The following is a 20,520-nucleotide window of genomic DNA, read 5'->3' as shown; positions in this document are numbered from 1 at the left end:
TATTTATGTATCGAGCAATCTGCCAGGACTGTAAGCAGAACAACTTTTCCTTTTCACTGTACCTCAGTACACATGACAATAAATAAATCAAATAATAATAATCAATGTTAGTGTCACAAATAGGCTTACATTGACACTGCAATAAAGTTACCGTGAAAAGCCCCGAGTCGCCACATTCCAGCCGGCGCCTGTTCGGTTCCACGGAGGGAGAATTCAGAATATCCAAATTACCTTACAGCACATCTTTCGCGAATTGTGGGAGGAAACCGGAGCACCCGGAGGAAATCCACGCAGACACAGGAAGAATGTGAAGACTCCACAGTCAGTGACTAAGCCGGGAATCGATCCCAGGTCCCTGGTGCTGTGAAGCAACAGTGCTAACCACTGTGCTTCAGGTAGATAGGACACCTATCAATTCAGGACAAGTAAAGAAAGTATACGCGGAATGATCCGATGAGGCAAGATCGCAGAATCAAAATCTGACAGGAAACCGTACTGCCCGAGGAGATTGGAGTCAACTTTATAATTATATCTTCTTTAGGGACTCAGAGTGATCATTCGCCATCATTGAGAAAATGAGTGTTGGACAAATTATGAGGGCTATTGCGAGAATGAAAGAGATAGTGAGGAGCTATTTCTGGTGGTCTGGATTGGTTGCAGAAATAGAGGACGGAACGTTATTCATAAAGATGTGAAACCTGCCACCGTTAGCACCGCTGCATCCTTAGGAATGGCTACAAGAGGTTTGGCAACAGGTACATAATGACTACGCAGAACCTTTTGAAGGACACATGTCCTTAGTCACAGTCGTGCTCAAAGTGGTCAGAAGTTGACATAATGAAGTCAACTTCATCAGAAAAGATGATTGAGAGGTTAGAAGTCTTCAGTAGATTTGGATTTCATGAGGGATTAGTGAGTGATAACAGACCACAGTTCATCTCTTAAGAATTTGAAAGCCTCAGGGCGCCAAGGACCCGGGTTCGATCCCGGCCCTGGGTCACTGTCCTTGTGGTTTGCATCTCCCAGTGTCTGCGTGGGTTTCATCCCTACAACCCAAAGATGAGCAGGGTAGGTGAACAGGTAGAATAGCTAAATTGTCCCTTCATTGGTAAAAAAGCATCGAGTACTCTAAATTATTTATTAAAATAATCTGATATTGTCCTGATCTGAATCAAAAATTGCTATCTTGTGTCAGTGGCCAAAGGCCAGTAGTTAAGAACAGAAACTCTGCTGACTTTTTACTTCCCTCGCTCAGGAGTGCCTTATCCAATTGTACCAGTTTTACGGTCTATAATCAGTCAATTCAATAAACTTAAAGGCATTGACTTGAATTCATAGAATCCTTGTAGTGCAGAAGGCCATTCAACCCATCGATTTGTATAAATTGCCATGCCAAGCGTCAAGGCATTTCATCTCAATAAACAACAAATTTCTAGATTTTGGGAATACATGAAGGATTTATTGGTTTTACAGTTGTTTATTTGATAAGCTACAAAATCTTTATAGAAAATAACCAATTCTAGTATTTTACCCCTGCTTGACTGAAATATAAGCTGTCTCAAATGCCCTGCCTCTGCTGTGCTGCAAATGTAGTCACAAAGCACAAGGTGAAAGTTCAACAGATTAATGCTCCATTGGTTCTTCTGGTTTGTCACATGGAGCTGTGTCATCAGCTGGAGGTGCCTGTAAGACATTTTCATGAGATTAATGAAGTCACAAAAGAAAATGCAGTTCAACTTGAATTAGTATCCTTGATGAAGAGAAGATTAAAATCAGGCCCCTCAGGTCTACCGGCCTACAATTATGATGAAACAAATCTGTAGTCATCAAATTTACCACTACATTTTTAAATAAACAGGATCAAAAGGGGTGCAACTCCACAACAGTTAATCGGAGACCGGAGCAATCAAGCTTCTGTAGAAAACTCAAATGTAAGCCTGAAACAAACAGGTTGCTAACATTCAAGATACTAATGGAATTTGACCAGGCAAACTGACTCAACTGGTGGAACCAGAAGGAGGCCATCTTGCCTGCTTCAAGAAATTCCTGCATACCAGTGTCATTTGAAGACAAAGTGATCCAAGTAACGTACAAATGTTTTATGCTGATAAGCCGAGACATTTTAGCCAATTAAACTCCAGCAATATTCTATGCATACTTAAGGGAACTCCAAACCTCTTGCTTACTTGTGCCCAAGATGTCAGAGTTTAGAAAAGTGGTAGGTATCCCTATGGAAAGAAATATAATTCTATAGCAGGTAAAGAGAAACCCCAAGTCAACTGGTAAACCCCAGCAGTTTGACTTAGCATTTGGAATATGATTGGTGACAAGTTTAAAAAAAAGAAATTTAGAGTATCCAATTCTTTTTTTGCAATTAAGGGGCAATTTAGTGTGGCCAATCCACCTACCATGCACATCTTTTTGTGAGATGTGAGATCTATGCAGGCACGGGGAGAATGTGCAAACTCCACACTGACAGTGACCCAGGACTGAGATCGAACCTGGGTCCTCAGCGGTGTGAGGTAGCAGTGCTAACCACTGTGCCACCATGCTGCCCCTTTGACAGGTTTCTGCAAGTGTCAGGCAACTGGCTGACCAAAATTGACAGAATGAAGCACAGTAATTTATAAGATTGTTGCAACTAAATTCTTGCATCTTACATCAAGAATATCTTCCACATATACCAAAGTGAAAATGCTGGAAAATCTCAGCAGGTCTGGAAGCAACAGATGACCCTTTGTCAAAGCTCTGCTCTCATGCCATCCTGGTGGGATGGAGGTGTAAAGAGATTGCACATCCATGGTGAATAGGATGCGGTTAGGGGCCATGAACTGGAAGCTGTCAATATGGCGCAGGGCAGCAGAGGCATCTCGGATGTAGGTGGGGAGGGAATGGACCAGAGGAGTGAGGATGGAGTCATGGTAAGAGCTAATAAGTTCGGTGGGGCAGGACAGCTTTGACAAAGGGTCATCTGGTCGCAAAACGTTAGCTCTTTTTGCTCCCTACAGGTGCTGCCAGACCTGCTGAGATTTTCCAGCATTTTCTCTTTGATGTCAGATTCCAGCATCCGCAGTAATTTGCTTTTTTCTTCCACATATACCTTTCTCTGAGGTCTTTCTTCCAAGCCTTCCAAAAATGATGCAACATCATTGTCATCATAAATGGTGAAATCAATGTCTTTGCCCACAATTCCGATTGAGACATTCTGACAGGAAAAGCAACAGAAAATACCAATATTTAGAATAAAGTTGCACATTAGTCTGAACAATGATCTCAATAATTGCACTGTTGCAAATGTCACACTAACACAGGGGTGGGCAAACTACGGCCCGCGGGCCGCATGCGGCCCGCCAAAGGTATTTCTGCGGCCCACCAAGTCATTAAAAAAAAAAAAAAAAAAAATTTGTTTTAAAACAAAATTTTTTTTTTTTTTTTTTAATTTTTTTTTAAAGGTTAATGGGTGGGGGGGCTGTTGGGTTACTTACTGGTATAGGGTGGATACGTTGACTTGAGTAGGGTGATCATTGCTTGGCACAACGTCGAGGGCCGAAGGGCCTGTTCTGTGCTGTACTGTTCTATGTTCTATATGAGGCGCCCAGAATCATAACCGGGTGACGTAATTATTTTACTTAATATACTATGCGGCCCTTTGTGAATTGTGAATTTCTGAATGCGGCCCTTGCACGGAAAAGTTTGCCCACCCCTGCACTAACATCTCATAGCAAAGTATCCAATTATGACAGCCACATCACCCAAACAAAAGTGCCCACACACACAATCTGTCTCTTTCTGTCTATATCCAATCCTCCTCACATCATTCCGCAACCACTCACTCATTCCACAATCACTTCTGAATCAAAAGCAGCAGCTAGTGAAAGCATGTACCTCTTGCTTTTTATCCTGTCCCGCACCACAACCCTAGCTTTATGGCTTTCTCCTTCCATGAGAGACAATGGCATAATGGTACTTGACTCGTCGTTGAGATCCAGTGCAATGGTCTGGGGGTCCCTGGTTTAAATCCCGCCATGGATTTTTAAAAATTTTAATTCAATAAAAATTAAGTGAAATATTGCTGATTGTCTACATTTGACCCCAGATCCACAGCAATGTGGTTGATTCTTAACTGTCCTCTGAAATTGCCTAGCAAGTTCAAGGGCAATTAGGGATGGACAATAATAGGCAGCACGGTGGTGCAGTGGGTAGCATTGCTACCTCACGGCGCTGAGGTCCCAGGTTCGATCCCGGCTCTGGGTCACTCTCTGTGTGGAGTTTGCACATTCTCCCTGTGTTCACGTGGGTTTCACCCCACAAACCAAAGAAGTGCAGGCTAGGTGGATTCGCCAAGCTAAATTGCCCCTTAATTGGAAAAAAAAAATGAATTGGGTACTCTAAATTTATTTTTAAAAAGGAATGGACAATAATTGCTGGCACAGAATGAGGTAAAAAAAAATGACACCCAAGAACTGCAACCTGGTCAGGCACGAGGGGAACAGCAGGAGGTGGAAGAACAGGAAGACAGTGAAGGAGCACTCACTCGCTCTTACACTTATAGCCACTTGCTCAGATACTGACACTTTGCCTATGTTAAAAGCTAGCTAAGAGGTGTAACTTGCACTTGGTGAAACATGAGCAAGAGTGGCCTGCAGCTGGCACAGGGGCCAATTCACTGGAGGATGAGATGACACAAATTCTGCTGCAGCAAATTCAAAAGAGGACTTTTTTAAAAATGTATTATTTTATGGGAGGTGGATGCCCCTGGCAGCAAGGCCAGCGTTTGTTGCCCATCCTTTGAATCAGGTGGCTTGCCATACAGCCGTAAGAGTCAACCACACTGCGTTGGGTCTGGAGTCACATGTAGGCCAAGGCAGGTAAGACTGGCGGTTTCCCTTCCCTGAAGGACATTAGTGAACCAGGTGGATTTTTAACAATGGTTTACCATTACGAAGACTACCTCTTCAATTTAAACTCTGCCAGTTGCCCTGGTGGGATGTGAACCCTTATCGCCAGAACATTAACCTGGACCTCTGGATTACTAGCCCAGTGACATAACCATCTCCGCCTTGATAGGGCAACCTAAAGGCGAACAGTATATACAATTAAATGCTTGGTGCATAGGCAGGCCTGTCAAAATGCCTGCAACCAATATCAAGGAGCATGAACGGGTCCACCACCATGACATAGGGGCTTTCCTGAGAGTCGAAGCTCACACTTTCAAATGTGCAACTGATGGCTAACTCCAGTAGCACACTTGTAGACTCAACCATGGTACACGGTCTGATGGCCAATGTCTCAGCTTCAAATGCAGTACAAGCAGAAGCCTCCCAATGTCCAAATGCCCTACTGGAGGTCAAACAAGCTCAGACTTCTGCCATATACTTATGGATGCCATTGTTCAAAGGAATTTAAAAGGTACCAAAGCAGTCCATCAATCTGTCCTCCAACACATTACCAGGATTGCTGAAGTAACACCCGGGAGGATTAACAGGGACACCATGAAGTATGAAACTGCGGTCTTCTTTCAGATTGACAGTATTTATCTCCCACCAGCTCCCTGCTGTTGCCCGTCAGCCAGCCAGCGAGGCTGGCAAACAACCCAGACTGCTGCTGCTCATGGAGAGATGGTACAGTCCAAAGCCAGGCCTCCTAAGGTCAAAGGCACTCAAGGCCACCCTGCAAGGCCATTTGGAATATCCCCTACAAAGCAAACAGCCTTCTACCAATCATGCTGCAGCCACTGGTGTAGAACTGTATGGGAACACGAGAACAGGTAAACACAGAAAACAGGCACAATAGTGAAGTACAAGCATGATTAATTGATGTTTGTATGAAAAAATGGCATGATTTGATTCATAAATTTGGTTTGGAAAATTAATTTCACAGTGGCTTTTCTTTTTGCATTCTGGCCAAACGTAAATGGAGATGGCCAGGAAAAGAGGTACAGTTGCAGAATGAGGAAATTGGGGTTGCGTTTCCATTTACCGGCAACATATATGGATGAGTCAATCACAATCAGCTTGGGCAGAAAGGGATTGCATGTTAATTGTCTCCTCCCTTCCTCCTCTGACAGTTGCCATATAGCTCATGGCAATGCCTGCACAGCAGATCATAAATCTTAACACAGTCCGTATCTCTTCCAGAGCAGTCATGGCAGCGGAAATATTGTTTAGTCACTCCATAGTGTGTGCACATTTAATGTCATGTGATATATACTTCACCACAGTTTTTATATAGTATACTGGTTTGTGTTACACCAGAAACTTCAGCATGACACTCAAAACACTTCAGTATAACAAAGTAAAATAATACCTTTGTGGTAAGATCCTGTTCAGCGGGGAGTGTTTCCCTCAATGCACGCAGACCATGTTTCACTAATTCATTCAAATTACCTGGCGAGGACGAGCCAGTGAGATCGGAGCCGGTGAGTCAGTGGGGTGGGGGTGTTGTGGAAGGAAAAGGGAACAGTTAGAACAATGGTCAGTAAAAATATGACACACTCGAGAAACACAACATGCAATTTGTCAAACTTACAATCCTGGAATTCTTCCATACGTCTCTCCAGGTATGTTCGCGCAGACTGTGAACGGGCACCAATCGACATGGCCTTACAATCAAAGTAGTTGGCCGATGGGCAGGTTTGGAAAATGTGAGGGCCGATATCCTTCAGATGATATGAAAAATGGGTTTAATCGGACAGGCTGACACAGAAGGACCATTCTAAGACATTGCAGTATAAATTTTCCAATATATATATGTATATAAAATATAACACACCATATATATTAAATATAGCACTCATACAAAATCAGGTCTCACTCTGGACAGGGATTAATCCAGCTTGTTTAATCTTCTTAAAATATATGAGAGAACTTACATCATAACCAGCAATAAGTAATCCCACGCCATATGGTCTCCTTCCATATCGTTGTGTTGGAATTTGAGTTTCTTGATAAATGTGGTTAAAGAATCATCACGCTTCTCAACCAAACACAAAATTAGACAATTTTGAATATTAATTTGTTTTGCATAAAAGACAAGGGTTCATAGCAAGTCAGGAACAAAGTCCTCAACTCAAAATTTGCAGAAAGATTTTGGTAATTTTGGTGCTAGCTATGCATTAAAAAAAAAAGTTTAAATTTATTTCACAGACAGAAAAGCTGCGTTTTGTTCTTCAAAGGATACTGCTTCCAATCAGGCTCACAAGACGTGATACTGGCAGTGGCCTGTCAAACACAAACCTCGAGTCCAAACACTCCTGACGCATGAAGTTGCTGTCACAAAAAGCAAGGGGTGGAGGCATTACAAATCATAAGCATGGATGTAAATTAAGTATTAACGATGCACTTAGAAAAGTTACTGATCAGCAAGAGTCATATGCAACTGTTTTATGCACAGAAATACAATGTGATTCATCATCAAGTGCTCCTCTGGTATTTTGTTTCAACCCCCATCCACCTCTTCACCACTAGTCTTCTGGTCCACACACTCTCCTCCTTCCTCCTCCTCCTCCTCCTCCTCCTCCTCCTCCCCCTCCTCCTCCTCCTCCTCCCCCTCCCCCTCCCCCTCCCCCTCCCCCTCACCCCCCCCCACCTCCTCCTCCTCCCCCCACCACATCCTCGCCCCCCACCTCCTCCTCCCCCCACCTCCTCCTCCCACCCGCCCCACCTCCTCCCCCCACTTCCTCCTCCCCACCCCCCCACCTCCTCCCCTCCACTTCCTCCTCCCCACCCCCCCCCACCTCCTCCTCCCCACACCTCCTCCTCATCCTCACCCACACCCCCTCCTCCTCCCCCATCTCCTCCTCCTCCCCCCACCCGCCCCACCCCCACCCCCCCCCACCTCCTCCCCCCCACCTCCTCCCCTCCACCTCCTCCCCTCCACCTCCTCCCCTCCACCTCCTCCCCTCCACCTCCTCCCCTCCACCTCCTCCCCTCCACCTCCTCCCCTCCACCTCCTCCCCTCCACCTCCTCCTCCCTCCACCTCCTCCTCATCCTCACCCACACCTCCTCCTCCTCCCCATCTCCTCCTCCTCCCCCCCACCTCCTCCTCCTCCCCCCCACCTCCTCCTCCTCCCCCCACCTCCTCCCCCCCCACCTCCTCCTCCTCCCCCCCACCTCCTCCCCCCCACTTCCTCCTCCCCACCCCCCCACCTCCTCCCCTCCACCTCCTCCTCCCCCCCCACATCTCCTCCTCATCCTCACCCCTCCTCCTCCTCCCCCCCACCTCCTCCTCCCCCCCACCTCCTCCTCCCCCCCACCTCCTCCTCCCCCCCCACCTCCTCCTCCTCCCCCACCTCCTCCTCCTCCCCCACCTCCTCCTCCTCCTCCTCCTCCCCCACCTCCTCCTCCTCCCCCACCTCCTCCACCCCCTCCCCCCAACTCCTCCCCCCACCCCCCCCCCACCTCCTCCTCTCCCCCACTTCCTCCTCCCCACCCCACCTCCCCCCCACTTCCTCCTCCCCCCCACTTCCTCCTCCCCACCCCCACCTCCTCCTCCTCCCACCCCCTCCCCCCCACCTCCTCCTCACCCCCCCCCCCTCCTCCTCCCCACCCCCCCCACCTCACCCCCCCCCACACCCTCCCCCCACCCCCTCCTCCTCCCCCCAACCCCTCCCCCACCTCCTCCTCCCAACCTCCTCCCCCACCTCCTCCTCCTCCCCCACCACCTCCTCCTCCTCCCACCCCACCTCCTCCCCCCATCCCCACCTCCTCCTCCTCCCACCCCACCTCCTCCCCCCCTCCCCACCTCCTCCTCCTCCCACCCCACCTCCTCCCCCTCCCCACCACCTCCTCCTCCTCCCCCCCACCCCCTCCCCCATCTCCTCCTCCCCCCCCCCCCCTCCCCACCTCCTCCCCCTCCCCCCCACCTCCCACCCCCTCCCCCACCACTGCCTCCTCCCCCCACCTCCTCCCCCCCCCCCACCACCTCCTCCTCCCCCCCCACCCCCTCCTCCTCCTCCTCCCCCCACCCCCACCTCCTCCTCCCCCCTCCTCCACCTCCTCCTCCCCCCTCCTCCCACACCTCCTCCCCACCACCTCCCCCCCAACCTCCTCCTCCTCCCCCCCAACACCTCCTCCTCCTCCCCCCCAACACCTCCTCCTCCTCCCCCCCCAACCTCCTCCTCCTCCTCCCCCCCAACCTCCTCCTCCTCCTCCCCCCCAACACCTCCTCCTCCTCCCCCCCAACCTCCTCCTCCTCCTCCCCCCCAACACCTCCTCCTCCTCCCCCCAACACCTCCTCCTCCTCCCCCCCCAACCTCCTCCTCCTCCCCCCCCAACACCTCCTCCTCCTCCCCCCCAACCTCCTCCTTCTCCCCCCCCAACCTCTTCCTCCTCCCCCCCAACACCTCCTCCTCCTCCCCCCCAACACCTCCTCCTCCCCCCCCCCAACCTCCTCCTCCTCCTCCCCCCCAACCTCCTCCTCCTCCTCCCCCCCAACACCTCCTCCTCCTCCCCCCCAACCTCCTCCTCTTCCCCACCCCACTTCCACCTCCATCCTGCCACCACCATGAATTTCACAGTGATGCACCTCTATATTTTTTGCCCTACCCACATCAAATGAAGGGGAAGATTGCTGAAAAAAGCAAGTACATAGCAGCTGTCATTCGGTCAATTGATAATTTCAAATCTAAAATTCACAAGATCTGTTAACTTGAGAGATGTTGCGCAAAGGTGAGCAATTGGCAGCATGCCCAAAAGCTAAATGGCCTCCACCTATTCCTAATTCAAGGTTCTTTCCTGAAACATCAACATTTTTTACTCTTTAAAATGCGGATCAACCTGTTGTTCTTGTAAAATTACTACTTTTGAGGGGCGGGGATCAGGTTGACGAAGATGAAAATTCCTGAAGATTGTTCAGAAGATAGTTTATCCTAAGACAGCGCGGCAATGATACTCTTTCATGGAAAACTACATGCAACATCTGAGAGGACATGGAATGGAAATAATAAGATGTTAAAAAAGATGTAATGCTAATGTTTGGAACAACATCTGAATTCACTATTGAGACCACCATCAATTTTCAAAGTGTCCCATTTCAGAAAGCATAATCGTATTTCTGGACACATTTGCTTTCAATAGCTATGTCTCTATGATAAACTAATTGCAGCTAAACAAATTAGTAGCGGACTGACCAACTGCAGATACTCACCACAACAGCCTGGCATCAGCAGTGAGACCAGCAATGGAGATGCCAATATGATTGTCAACATGGAGGACCTTTTTTTGGTGAGCAGCCAATTCTGACTGAGCTCTCTATAAAATAAATGCTTAAGATTAATACAATAAAAGCTTATGCTGAAGGGTGGAGGCAGGAAACATAGTGGAGGAAGGAAAGAGTAGAGGATGAAAAAAAAGTGGGGAATAGTTTAGAGAGGAGGATATAGAGGTAGAGGAAAATTCACGGATAGTCCCAATCTTCCAAATGAAGAAACCCATGATGTTTTAGGATTTGAGGTGTGGTGGTGGAAAAGGTTTTTGGAGCCACTTCTTTGGAGAGAAAAGGAGCCTTGTCCCTCCAGATGAATCCTGGAGGAAGAATTGGCTGGTACCAAGATAATCTCACTTTCCTCAAAGCTCCAGAACGTTTCCACCAGTTGGGGTATGGTTAGATATAATCGGACATTCATCACACATGCTGAAACATTCGAGTGTCAGCAATTTTTTCTAAATTTAGGAGTATTACAAGTGAAATTTACCCAATTGTCATTAGATTTTTACACAAATCCCTCTCCAGCTGTAATACATTCAGTGTTGATTAGAGTTCGGAACACAAGGTACAATGATCATGTGGCACAAGGCAGCTTTTAGGCAATTTGCTCCCCTGATTGCCTGGTGGATAAACATAAAATTGTTTTGGTTCGTACTGGAGAAGAGCTAGGAACAATCAAGTTGGAGCTTCTAAAGTAGAAGACAAAAAATCTCATCTTCAATGACATGTGAGACCAAGTGAGGATAAAATTGAACCAAGCACAAACAAGAAAAATTGCACAGGACAATGGGTGATCTTTATATTGTTCCAGGAGTGTGCTAGGTACATTCCAACAAGGGAAAACGGTCGGGAACAAATGTCAGTGCACCTTAGATGACGTGGGAGATCGAGAGTATAATGAAATACAAAAAAAAAGAGGGTGTATGATGCATGTAACGAAATCTTCAAATGTGAAGCAGGCCAAATGCACTAAGTTGAGAGGGGAAGTTAAGAGTAAAACGAGACTGGCAAGAAAGATTTTGAGATTAGAAGGCAATCAGCATCAAGGGAACCAAAAAATATTTCCTGACGTGTAAATAGTAAGTAGGAGGTTTAGACTTAAGAGGTGCAGGGCAAGGTTGGAATACTTCGTGAATAGTTTGTATTGCATTTAGTAAGGAAGAGTAAGTATCAGTGAAAACAGAAATGGCAGAGGTAAAGTACAGGGTGAAAATTGATTCGTAGGATGTACTGGAAAGACTGGCTATGCTTAGAGCGGATAAGTCACCTGGTCCAGGTGACTTGTATTCCAGGTAGTCAAAAAGTAGGAGTGGGGGAATAACAAAGTATTTTCCATAATCTTCAATGCTTGTTGGATAGGACATGTCAGAAGACTGGAGAGTGGAAAATGTTATCCCTTGATTCAAGAATGATTGTAAGGATAGTGCAAGTAACTGCAGGTCGGTCAGTATAAGTGTGATGAGGTTTTAGAAACAATAATCAAGGGAGTAAAAAAACAAGCAGCTGAGAGATTTGACTTAATTCAAGAGAGCCAGCACAGATTTCAAAAGGCAGATCATGCTCGACTAATAAATTGAATTTTAAAATTAAGTCAGAGAAAAAGTTGATGAAGGTAATGCAACACACACGTCCAGTGTCAGTTGTGCTCAGAAGGCAACACTCTCACCTCGGAGTCTGAACTGCTTCGACGATAGAGTTGCCTGTTATCCTGGGAAAATCATGCCGAGATGGTTGAATGACGAGGGTTGTGCAGTACTTACTTGTTTTTTTTTTTTAAAGTGCTGTAATCTGTGCTTTTACACTGAGCGAATATATTTTCTGGTATCCTTCACGAGCGCCACAGCTGGGTAGTGGGTCAGTGGTTTGGTATGGGGGTAGTTGGTATGGTGTTATAAGACCTCAGTGTGGGTGAGGAAAACCGAAAAACTCAATCTCGCACTCAAGCCCCGCAACCAATAAGGATACTGCGTCCCCAAGGAAATAAATTTCAAGAAGCAGAGCAGTCCAGAAACGCTCAAATGGGGAGACCTTGGTGGAGGGTCACCTGCTCCCCTGCCCACCATACTCGCCACCTGACCCAGGTATACTGAGTTACTACTGCCCCAACCTCGTCAATCGAGCTAAAGTAGGATCAATGACACACTGAATAGGGCTGGCAGGCCAAGGGTAGATACTAACCTCACTCTTAGAAATGACCATGCTCGAGCATGCACCATTACGTATTTCACCCCTACTCCGACAAGAGCAGAGGTACCAACAACAGAGACAAAAAAGGTACCCAGTCTTTTCCAGAATACATGATCCATCTGTCCCTTCACAGGACACAAGCAAGGATTTCTTAATCCCAAAATAACATTTTGAACAAATGGTGTCCTGGTGTTCTCGTTTTCTCGAATATCCTTTCTGGCTTGGAACTCTTGGGATGCTGAGTTACGTCCTGATTGATTGCATTCTACCCCAAAAGGGATCCTATTGTGTAGCTCTGTCTGTTGTTCTGTAGAAGGCATACGTCATGGTGCCATGTGCTCATGGCTTTATCCTGTTATCCTGAAATCCTCTGATCTATTTGGTATCCTTTTATCCTTTCTTTTTTGTATGTACGAAGGCGCCAACTGCAACAATTTTAACGAATTACAATTTAAACCGATTGTATGAATATATGTTGACCATCTCCATGTTTGTGGAATAATGATCATTTGGCACTGGACTAGATTTGGGGGATTTGTTGCGTTTTGTGGTTAAATGTGAAACTACTGTCTTGGCAAATTTTTTTGGTATTTCTTTTCTTTGTATTGGGGTTAAACAATTGTTGACTGGCTCCTGCAACCGCAGGTCTCACATCTGAGAAAAAGACATGTGTCACTGGGGCCTCTGGATAATTGGAGCTGGAAGAGGTCTGTTTTGGTGCATGCCCGAATGTAGAGCGAAAGTCTTATCCTACATTTTCATTGGCTAGCTGAGCAATCACTACACATGAAGGTACGCACCATTTTTTAATGGCTTTGGGCAGGACGGTGCCACAGTGCTTCGCACTGCTGCCTCATGACCGACGACCTGGGTTTCAATCCCGGCCCTGGGTCACTGTCCTTGTGGAGTTTGCACATTCTCTCCCATGTCTGCGTGGGTCTCACCCCACAGCCCAAAGATGTGCCAGGTTGGTGGATTGGCCACGTTAAAATTGCCCCTTAATTGGAAAAGAAAGTGAATTGGTACTCAAAATTTTTTAAAAATGTTTTATGGCTTTATTCTCTTCTCCCCCATTCTCTAGCTTAGCCGTTCGCTGGTTTTCCTTGTATAAATGGAGGCACCAAGTTTAATGATTAAGCTGAACCAACTGTGTTGGTGTTCTCCTGTCTTCTTCTGTAAACAAATATGCAAAAGCATTTATGCTGTACTGTACCAGTTTTGAGGGTCTGTTGCATTATCTGTAAGAATGGAAAAACTCTATGATCTTTCTCATTTCTGAGTTTTGGCTTCAATACAACTTCCTATCAAAAGTACAATGCGTCTCTTCAGGGAGTAAACTATTGGCCGAACAGTACAAGGTGTTGTCTATAACTTCACGCCTGCAGAAAGGTATGATAATTTCATATTTCTGTATTGTCCACATTTTACCTTGAGAGCAACCAGAACAGCATGGGTTTTGACTTGAGCCCGACAGTGGCTGAACCTGTTTGACTGCCTCCATAGCATATTCAATCTGATGTATACGCCCCTGTAACAACAAAATCATAATTTTCGAAAATTAAGTACAGGCAGTATTGACTCATATACTATTTCAAAACATAATTGCTATAAGAAAATTATACAATTCAACTAAGGAATAATACAATTTTGTTTGGAATACTTCAAACTGAAATTATGAATGATGTTACCTGAAACGAGTTGTAACCTCACAAATCCCTGAGCATTTCCTGCAAATTCATGTTTGAAATTCTCCAAAGATGTGCAGGTTAGGTGGTTGGCCATGATTATGTGCGGGGTTACAGGGATAGGCGGGGAGTGGGCCTTGGTCGAGTGCTCTTTCGAAGGGCAGGTATTGACACGATGGGCTGAACGGTTTCTTCTGCACAATAGGGATTCTATGGTATGTGCCCCATCACAGCTCAAATGCCTCTCAGCAATGTTACAAATTACATTCTTTGGTGCTGTAAGTTAATGCACTATCCTTCCTTTATCTCTCGGCCACGCTGAAGCCCTTGGTAAAGTCATCATACTATCCTCCTCCAACACTTCCCCACTGTTGTCCAACGCATGCATATTCTCACCTCTCCAATCACTCATCGCCTCTCATCCCGCATCCAATGTTCCTTCTAAGCTGTGCAGCTGTCCAGCAAGCCAAAAGTGCCCATCCGGGCTGTGCACAATTGATCCCTTTAAGCTGCTGCGTGTAGCAATGCAAAAACACTTGCTGCACACCATAAAAGAATTACAAGGTACAATGCCGACAACCTTCCAAGAACTCTGCATTCTTCCAACTCTGGCCTTTTTGCATCCTCCACTGCTCATAGATGCCCATCGGCCATCCAAATTCTAAGCTGTGGAATTCGCAATCATATCCTGTCTCCCCTTCTTCAAACTTATCTCTTTGACAAAAATTTTAGTCAAACAGCCTAAATTTACTGGTTCAGTGTCAATTTCTGCTGCGGTAGGCTCCTGTAAATCGGTTTGGGTCATTTGCCTGAAGAGGCTACATGAATGCAATTCATTGTACAAGCAGTTTCTTCAGTTCGCAATGTTAAGTTTATCTCCTTACATACATTGGTGAACACAGAAAAAAACGTTTCCACTTTTGGGAAGTCCAAATTAGAGGTCAAGTTAGTCCCAAATAAACACAACAGTGAATTGAGAATGAAAAGTTTTGCCTCAAACAGCAGTCACAATGTGCAATGTGCTTCCATGGGGGGAGCTTGAGGCAAATTGTACAGATGCATTTAAAGGAAAGCTAGATAAGCACAAAAAACAAATAGGTTATGCTTAATGGGTGAAATGAAGAAAGAGAGGGGGCTTGTGAGGAGAATCAATGGTGGAACACATCAGTTGAGCCAAATGCCCTATTCTTGTATACTCAGTGTGACTATTTACTTGCCATTAAAAAATTAAACAAGTATATTTCCACTGCATCATAATCAATGATTCACTGCGTAAGTGACAGTTCATTTAAAAAATTGATCTGTCCTGCCTTAAATGCAATGTCAATTATCAACCATATTGAGTTGCTAATTATACTAAATTGCTAATCAGTGATGACGCCATTAAGTATCAATTGCATATTAGTATCAAGCTGAAAGAACCAAAATGAATTAAAAAACTACCCTTCAGAATAGAATTTTGCAAGTCAAGTTCTATCTACGATTTTGGCAATCTGAATTCTTTGCAAATCGCAATGAAATTGAAAGTAAAGAAAACTTTCTTACCTGCGGGCTCCAAACTGTGACATCATGGTCATATTGATTACGGAACTGTATGAAGAAAGAAATAATCAAATTTATATACACATGTAATGAACACCAATATAGATCTTCAAACTAATATAGTGATCAAGTTATTACGGAGCACAACGAAGCACAAATATTACCAGGATGCACCAGCATTCTTCAAAGATGGTATAACAGATTTCCCTTCTACATTTCACAGTGATCAAATGATAATCCCCGTACAAGTTTCAATACCAGACAGGAACAGGACAATTGGTCCGGTTTGGACCTATACTTTCTGCAAGAACAGGAAGTGATCTTATTGATACATAAAACATTCTGATGGGGCCTGACAGGGTAAACACTGAAGTTGTATCCGAGCTGGGGAATCTAGAACTGCACAACAGTCTCAGGATGAGGAGTCAATTATTAGGAACTCCTTCCCCCAGAAGGCTGTCGTGCTCCATTGTGGAAGATATGCAATATGCGATTGATATGTTTTATATCTCTCAGGGAATTAAAGGATATGGGGAGCAGAGGTAGAAAATCAGGTAGGATTATATGGAACGATGGAGCAGACTCGAGGGGCGGAATGTCCATGCCGGGCCTTATTACTTAGATTCTTCTGAGCTCTTTATCCCAATAACAATACTATAAAATATACAACATAACATATGAAAATATATAGTTTCCAAGAATAACTATGTAATATGAACATGAATATTCTTGAAAGAAAATGGCCCATTTTACTTGCCCGACAGAATCCAAAGCAATCCAGACTATGACTAAATTAACACCAATATACAGCAACAACTCGAGGGTTTCATTTTCGCTGTAATGCAAGTGGAAAACCAGGATCTAACCGGACTCCAGAGCTAAGCAGACAAAGGATCAGTGGATAAGTTTACTCCACTTTGCTTCAGAAGTCAGATTGGGATCCAAACTCCAAATTCCCAACGCAACTACTTTTCGATCACCATTTCTGGAGCCAGCGCATCATCCATCGCATTCATGGGCTCTCACAACCAGCTTGACGACACTTCCTCCCACTCCTCATCCTGTTAACACTCTATTCCATTCTAACCACTTTCCTCAGTCTTGGTCGGAACAGCCTCGATGATGCCACCTTCCTCACCAATGCTTCCGATATGTTGTTCTTGGTCCTCAACCTGTGTATTTAGCTCCACTGCAGTTGGGCATGTCATTCCACTTTCTAACATTTGTACTCCCACTCCTTCCCATAACCACAATAGTATTTCCCTTATCCTTAGCTTCCACCCACCAGCCTCCAGGTCATTCCTCACCATTTCTATCACCTCCAGCGCAATGCCACCATGAAACACATTGTGTTTGTCCCCTACACCATTCAACATTACAAAGGAACCATTCCCGCCCCAACTCCTCAGTCACATGCAGCAAAACCTCATCTGCTACTGAAAGTAAGATGAAAATGAAAATCGCTGTATTGTCAGGAGTAGGCTTCAATGAAGTTACTGTGACAAGCCCCTAGTCGCCACATTCCGGCGTCCTGTCCGGGAGGCTGGTACAGGAATCGAACCGTGCTCTGGGCCTGCTTTAAAAGCCAGCGATTTAGGCCCAGTGAGCTTAAACCAGCCCCTAGATGCAACCACCTTCTCCTTTTACTTTCTCTCTTCCCATCATCCAGCTCCTTCCAGGTGAAACAGAGATTAATAGTAATTATTTTTAATCCACACTGCATTCATTGTTCACAGTGGCAGCCTCCTCTATATTAAAAAAACAATACGATTGGGTGACTGGCTTGTGGAACAGCCGTTCAGATGGCAAGTGTAATCCTGTGTTTTCGGTCACATGCCATTTTAATTCTGCGCCCTGGTTCCACTTTGACCCTGACCTCCCACAACTCTTCAAATGAAGCTCAACAGAAGCTCGAGGAACACCTGTTCAATTCGGCACTTTACTCAAGACTTAGCATTGGGTTCAACTATTTTACATAACCTCTACCCTATTTTCATGGTGGCAGCTGTTGGTAATTATTTTGTTGTTCCCATTTATACCTCCTCTATGTCCATTTTGTTTCTATATCTACCCCAGTACCATAATCGATTTTGCCATTTAATCCAGTAGTTCAAGCTTTTGGATTGTCGGATCCTTTGTCAAATGGGTTCATAATCAAGGACCCACCATTATAACACAATATAATACGTTTTTTTAAATACTGAATTTTTCAAAGGAAACATGTGTTTATTTTCATTTTGCTCACAATGCTTCTTCATGCATTCCATGCCAGCCAGCTCACCCTTTTCCAGCCTTACATTTACACATTATTTCAGAGACTTCCTGGAAAATTTCTTCATCATAGCTGGAAAACCACTAAATTAATCTGTCCTGCCTTCACACCATTCCCTTTCAGGTTTCTTCCCCATCCTCCACCCATTTTCCTGCATAAAATCTGATACTTCTCTCACTGTTAATAAAAGGTCATCAACCAGAAATCTTAACTCTTTCACTCCCCGGTGAAAGGCTGCCTGAGGCCCCTGTTCACAGTCCACTGAGGGGCTGGAAACCATGGCAGATAATGTATGTAACAAAACTGATTCAGTTAGCATTTTATGTAATGTCAAACTTGAACTTTTACATATTGGCAAATTTTATGATGGATGTATAATTTTGGCCAAAAAAAGTATTTACGCTGCAACCTGCTGAGCATTTCCAGCATTTTCTGTTTCAGATTTACAGCAGCATTGCCTTCTGTGGGATATTAAGCACAATCACTGCCACATCACATTGCCAAGCAGCAAGGACGTGCTAAAGAACTATGCAACTGCAACTTCCACGGATATGTTGTACCAAAATAATCTGATGTGCCAAACCACTGAAGCAGAACAAGTGCTCCCAACATCCCAAATATGTCTCTGTGCAGTCCTTCAAATATCAAAACTGGCCCCACTCTCCCTATCCCCGGCGAATCTGGGCATCTCCAAAACGAATTTGCATCTACTTCCTTGATCCAAAATAACCTCATTCTCCCAGTTAATCGCACGACGTTGTGTTTGTGATATCTGCACAGACACCAAACCATTTAAAATTATCAAATCTCACTAACTGTGTGAATTAGAGGCTGGGTGAGAGAGATCTGGGGCATTCATTGCTCCTGTCCCGGGGCCGTGCGCTCACCGGCGGAGGCCGATGCGGCAGCGACAACAGGACAGCCGCCGATCAAAGGCCAGGCCCGGGGGAGGGGGGGTGGGGGGTGGAGGCCCCCGGGGGGGGGGGGGGTGGAGTGGAGGCCCCGGGGGGGGGGGGGGGGGTGGAGTGGAGGCCCCGGGGGGGGGTGGAGGTGGAGGCCCGGGGGGGGGGGGGGGGGGGGTGGAGGCCCGGGGGGGGGGGGAGAGGCCCCGGGGGGGGGGTGTGGAGGCCGGGGGGGGGGGGGGTGGAGGCCCGGGGGGGGGGGGTGGAGGCCGGGGGGGGGGGGGTGGAGGCCCGGGGGGGGGGGGGGGTGGAGGCCGGGGGGGGGGGTGGGTGGAGGCCGGGGGGGGGGGGGGGGGTGGAGGCCCGGGGGGGGGGGGTGGGTGGAGGCCCGGGGGGGGGGGGGGGGGAGGCCCGGGTGGGGGGGGGGGTGGAGGCCGGGGGGGGGTGGGTGGAGGCCCGGGGGGGGGGGGTGGGTGGAGGCCGGGGGGGGGGGGTGGAGGCCGGGGGGGGGGTGGGTGGAGGCCCGGGGGGGGGGGGGGGGTGGGTGGAGGCCCGGGGGGGGGGGGGGTGGGTGGAGGCCCGGGGGGGGGGGGGTGGGGTGGGGGGGGGGGGGGGGGGGTGGGGGGGGGGGGGGGGGGGGGGGGGGGTGGGTGGAGGCCCGGGGGGGGGGGTGGGTGGAGGGAGGCCAGGGGGGGGGGGGGGGTGGAGGCCAGGCCAGGCCGGGGGGGGGGGGGGGGGGGGGGGGGGGGGAGACCAGGCCCGGGGGGGTGGAGGCTAGGCGGGGGGGGGGGTGGAGGCGAGGCGGGGGGGGGGGGGGGGGGTGGAGGCGGGGGGGGGGGGGGGGGGGTGGAGGCTAGGGGGGGGGTGGGTGGGGAGCCACGCCCCGGGGGAGGCCAGGTTTGGGGGGGGGGGGGGGAGGCCAGGTTTGGAGGGGGGGGGGGGAGGCCAGGTTTGGCGGGGGGGGGAAAGAGAGGCCAGGCTGGGGGGGGGGGGGGGGGGGGGCAAGAAGGAGGCCAGGCCCCCGGGTGGAGGCCAGGCCCCCGGGTGGAAGCCAGGCCCCCGGGGGAGGGAGGGAGGCCCGGGAGGCCAGGCCCCATTTCCAGCAACATGACTCGGCAGAAAAGGTGGGAACAGGAACCAGCGCAAAAGAAAACACCGACCGGCTGCCAGACCGCTGCTTAAATTGACAAACAGCGACTCTGAGCGGGACCGGGGGTCTTGCCCACGGATGAGGGCCACACACGCCAGCGACTCCCCCCCCCCCTACCATTTTGCTGCTTCCGCGCCGCTTCCTCCCGCAAAGTTGATCGTGGTGCCTTGGATTGATGGATCACCCCTGGACGCCAGGCGAACACGAAGACTATCGAATCATCGGCACAAGCGGCTGTGACCATTTGGGGAGTGGCCGCCAGCAGATTGCTGAGCAGGGACTAACCTGCTGGACAGCCTGGCAAAGGGAATGCGGTGCACGGGGGGAAGGAAGTATCAAGCACCTTTAAACCAAAAGGCAACAGCAAATATATACATTCGAATAATTATAGGTCTGAGGGTGAGGAAAGGTCCAAAACCTATGTGATACCAGCCTGAAGGAGATACAAAATGCATTGCATATCAAGCTTGATACATCAATAGTTGATACTAAACCGAAGTGAGGGGATGTTCAGCTAAAAGAAATCTACAATCTGTAGATAGATTTTAATTCAATAATGATGGGACAACTGGGAC

General features: G+C 47.7%; 1 protein-coding gene across 1 annotated transcript; it reads right to left on the bottom strand.

The window, feature by feature from the left end:
• Positions 1 to 1,433: 1,433 nt before the first annotated feature.
• On the bottom strand, positions 1,434 to 20,219 carry psma1 (proteasome 20S subunit alpha 1). The gene is given in 12 exon segments (XM_038808101.1): positions 1,434 to 1,683; positions 3,101 to 3,205; positions 6,307 to 6,386; positions 6,529 to 6,658; positions 6,872 to 6,942; positions 7,180 to 7,268; positions 10,148 to 10,251; positions 13,823 to 13,854; positions 13,857 to 13,880; positions 13,883 to 13,922; positions 15,625 to 15,669; positions 20,063 to 20,219. Coding segments are annotated over 12 exon segments (783 nt in total). The 5' UTR covers positions 20,066 to 20,219; the 3' UTR covers positions 1,434 to 1,623.
• Between the last annotated feature and the right edge of the window lie 301 nt (positions 20,220 to 20,520).

The sequence above is a fragment of the Scyliorhinus canicula genome, chromosome 9 (genome assembly GCF_902713615.1).
Source record: "Scyliorhinus canicula chromosome 9, sScyCan1.1, whole genome shotgun sequence".
Lineage (NCBI taxonomy): Eukaryota > Metazoa > Chordata > Chondrichthyes > Carcharhiniformes > Scyliorhinidae > Scyliorhinus > Scyliorhinus canicula.
This window is presented reverse-complemented; position numbering and strand designations above follow the sequence as displayed.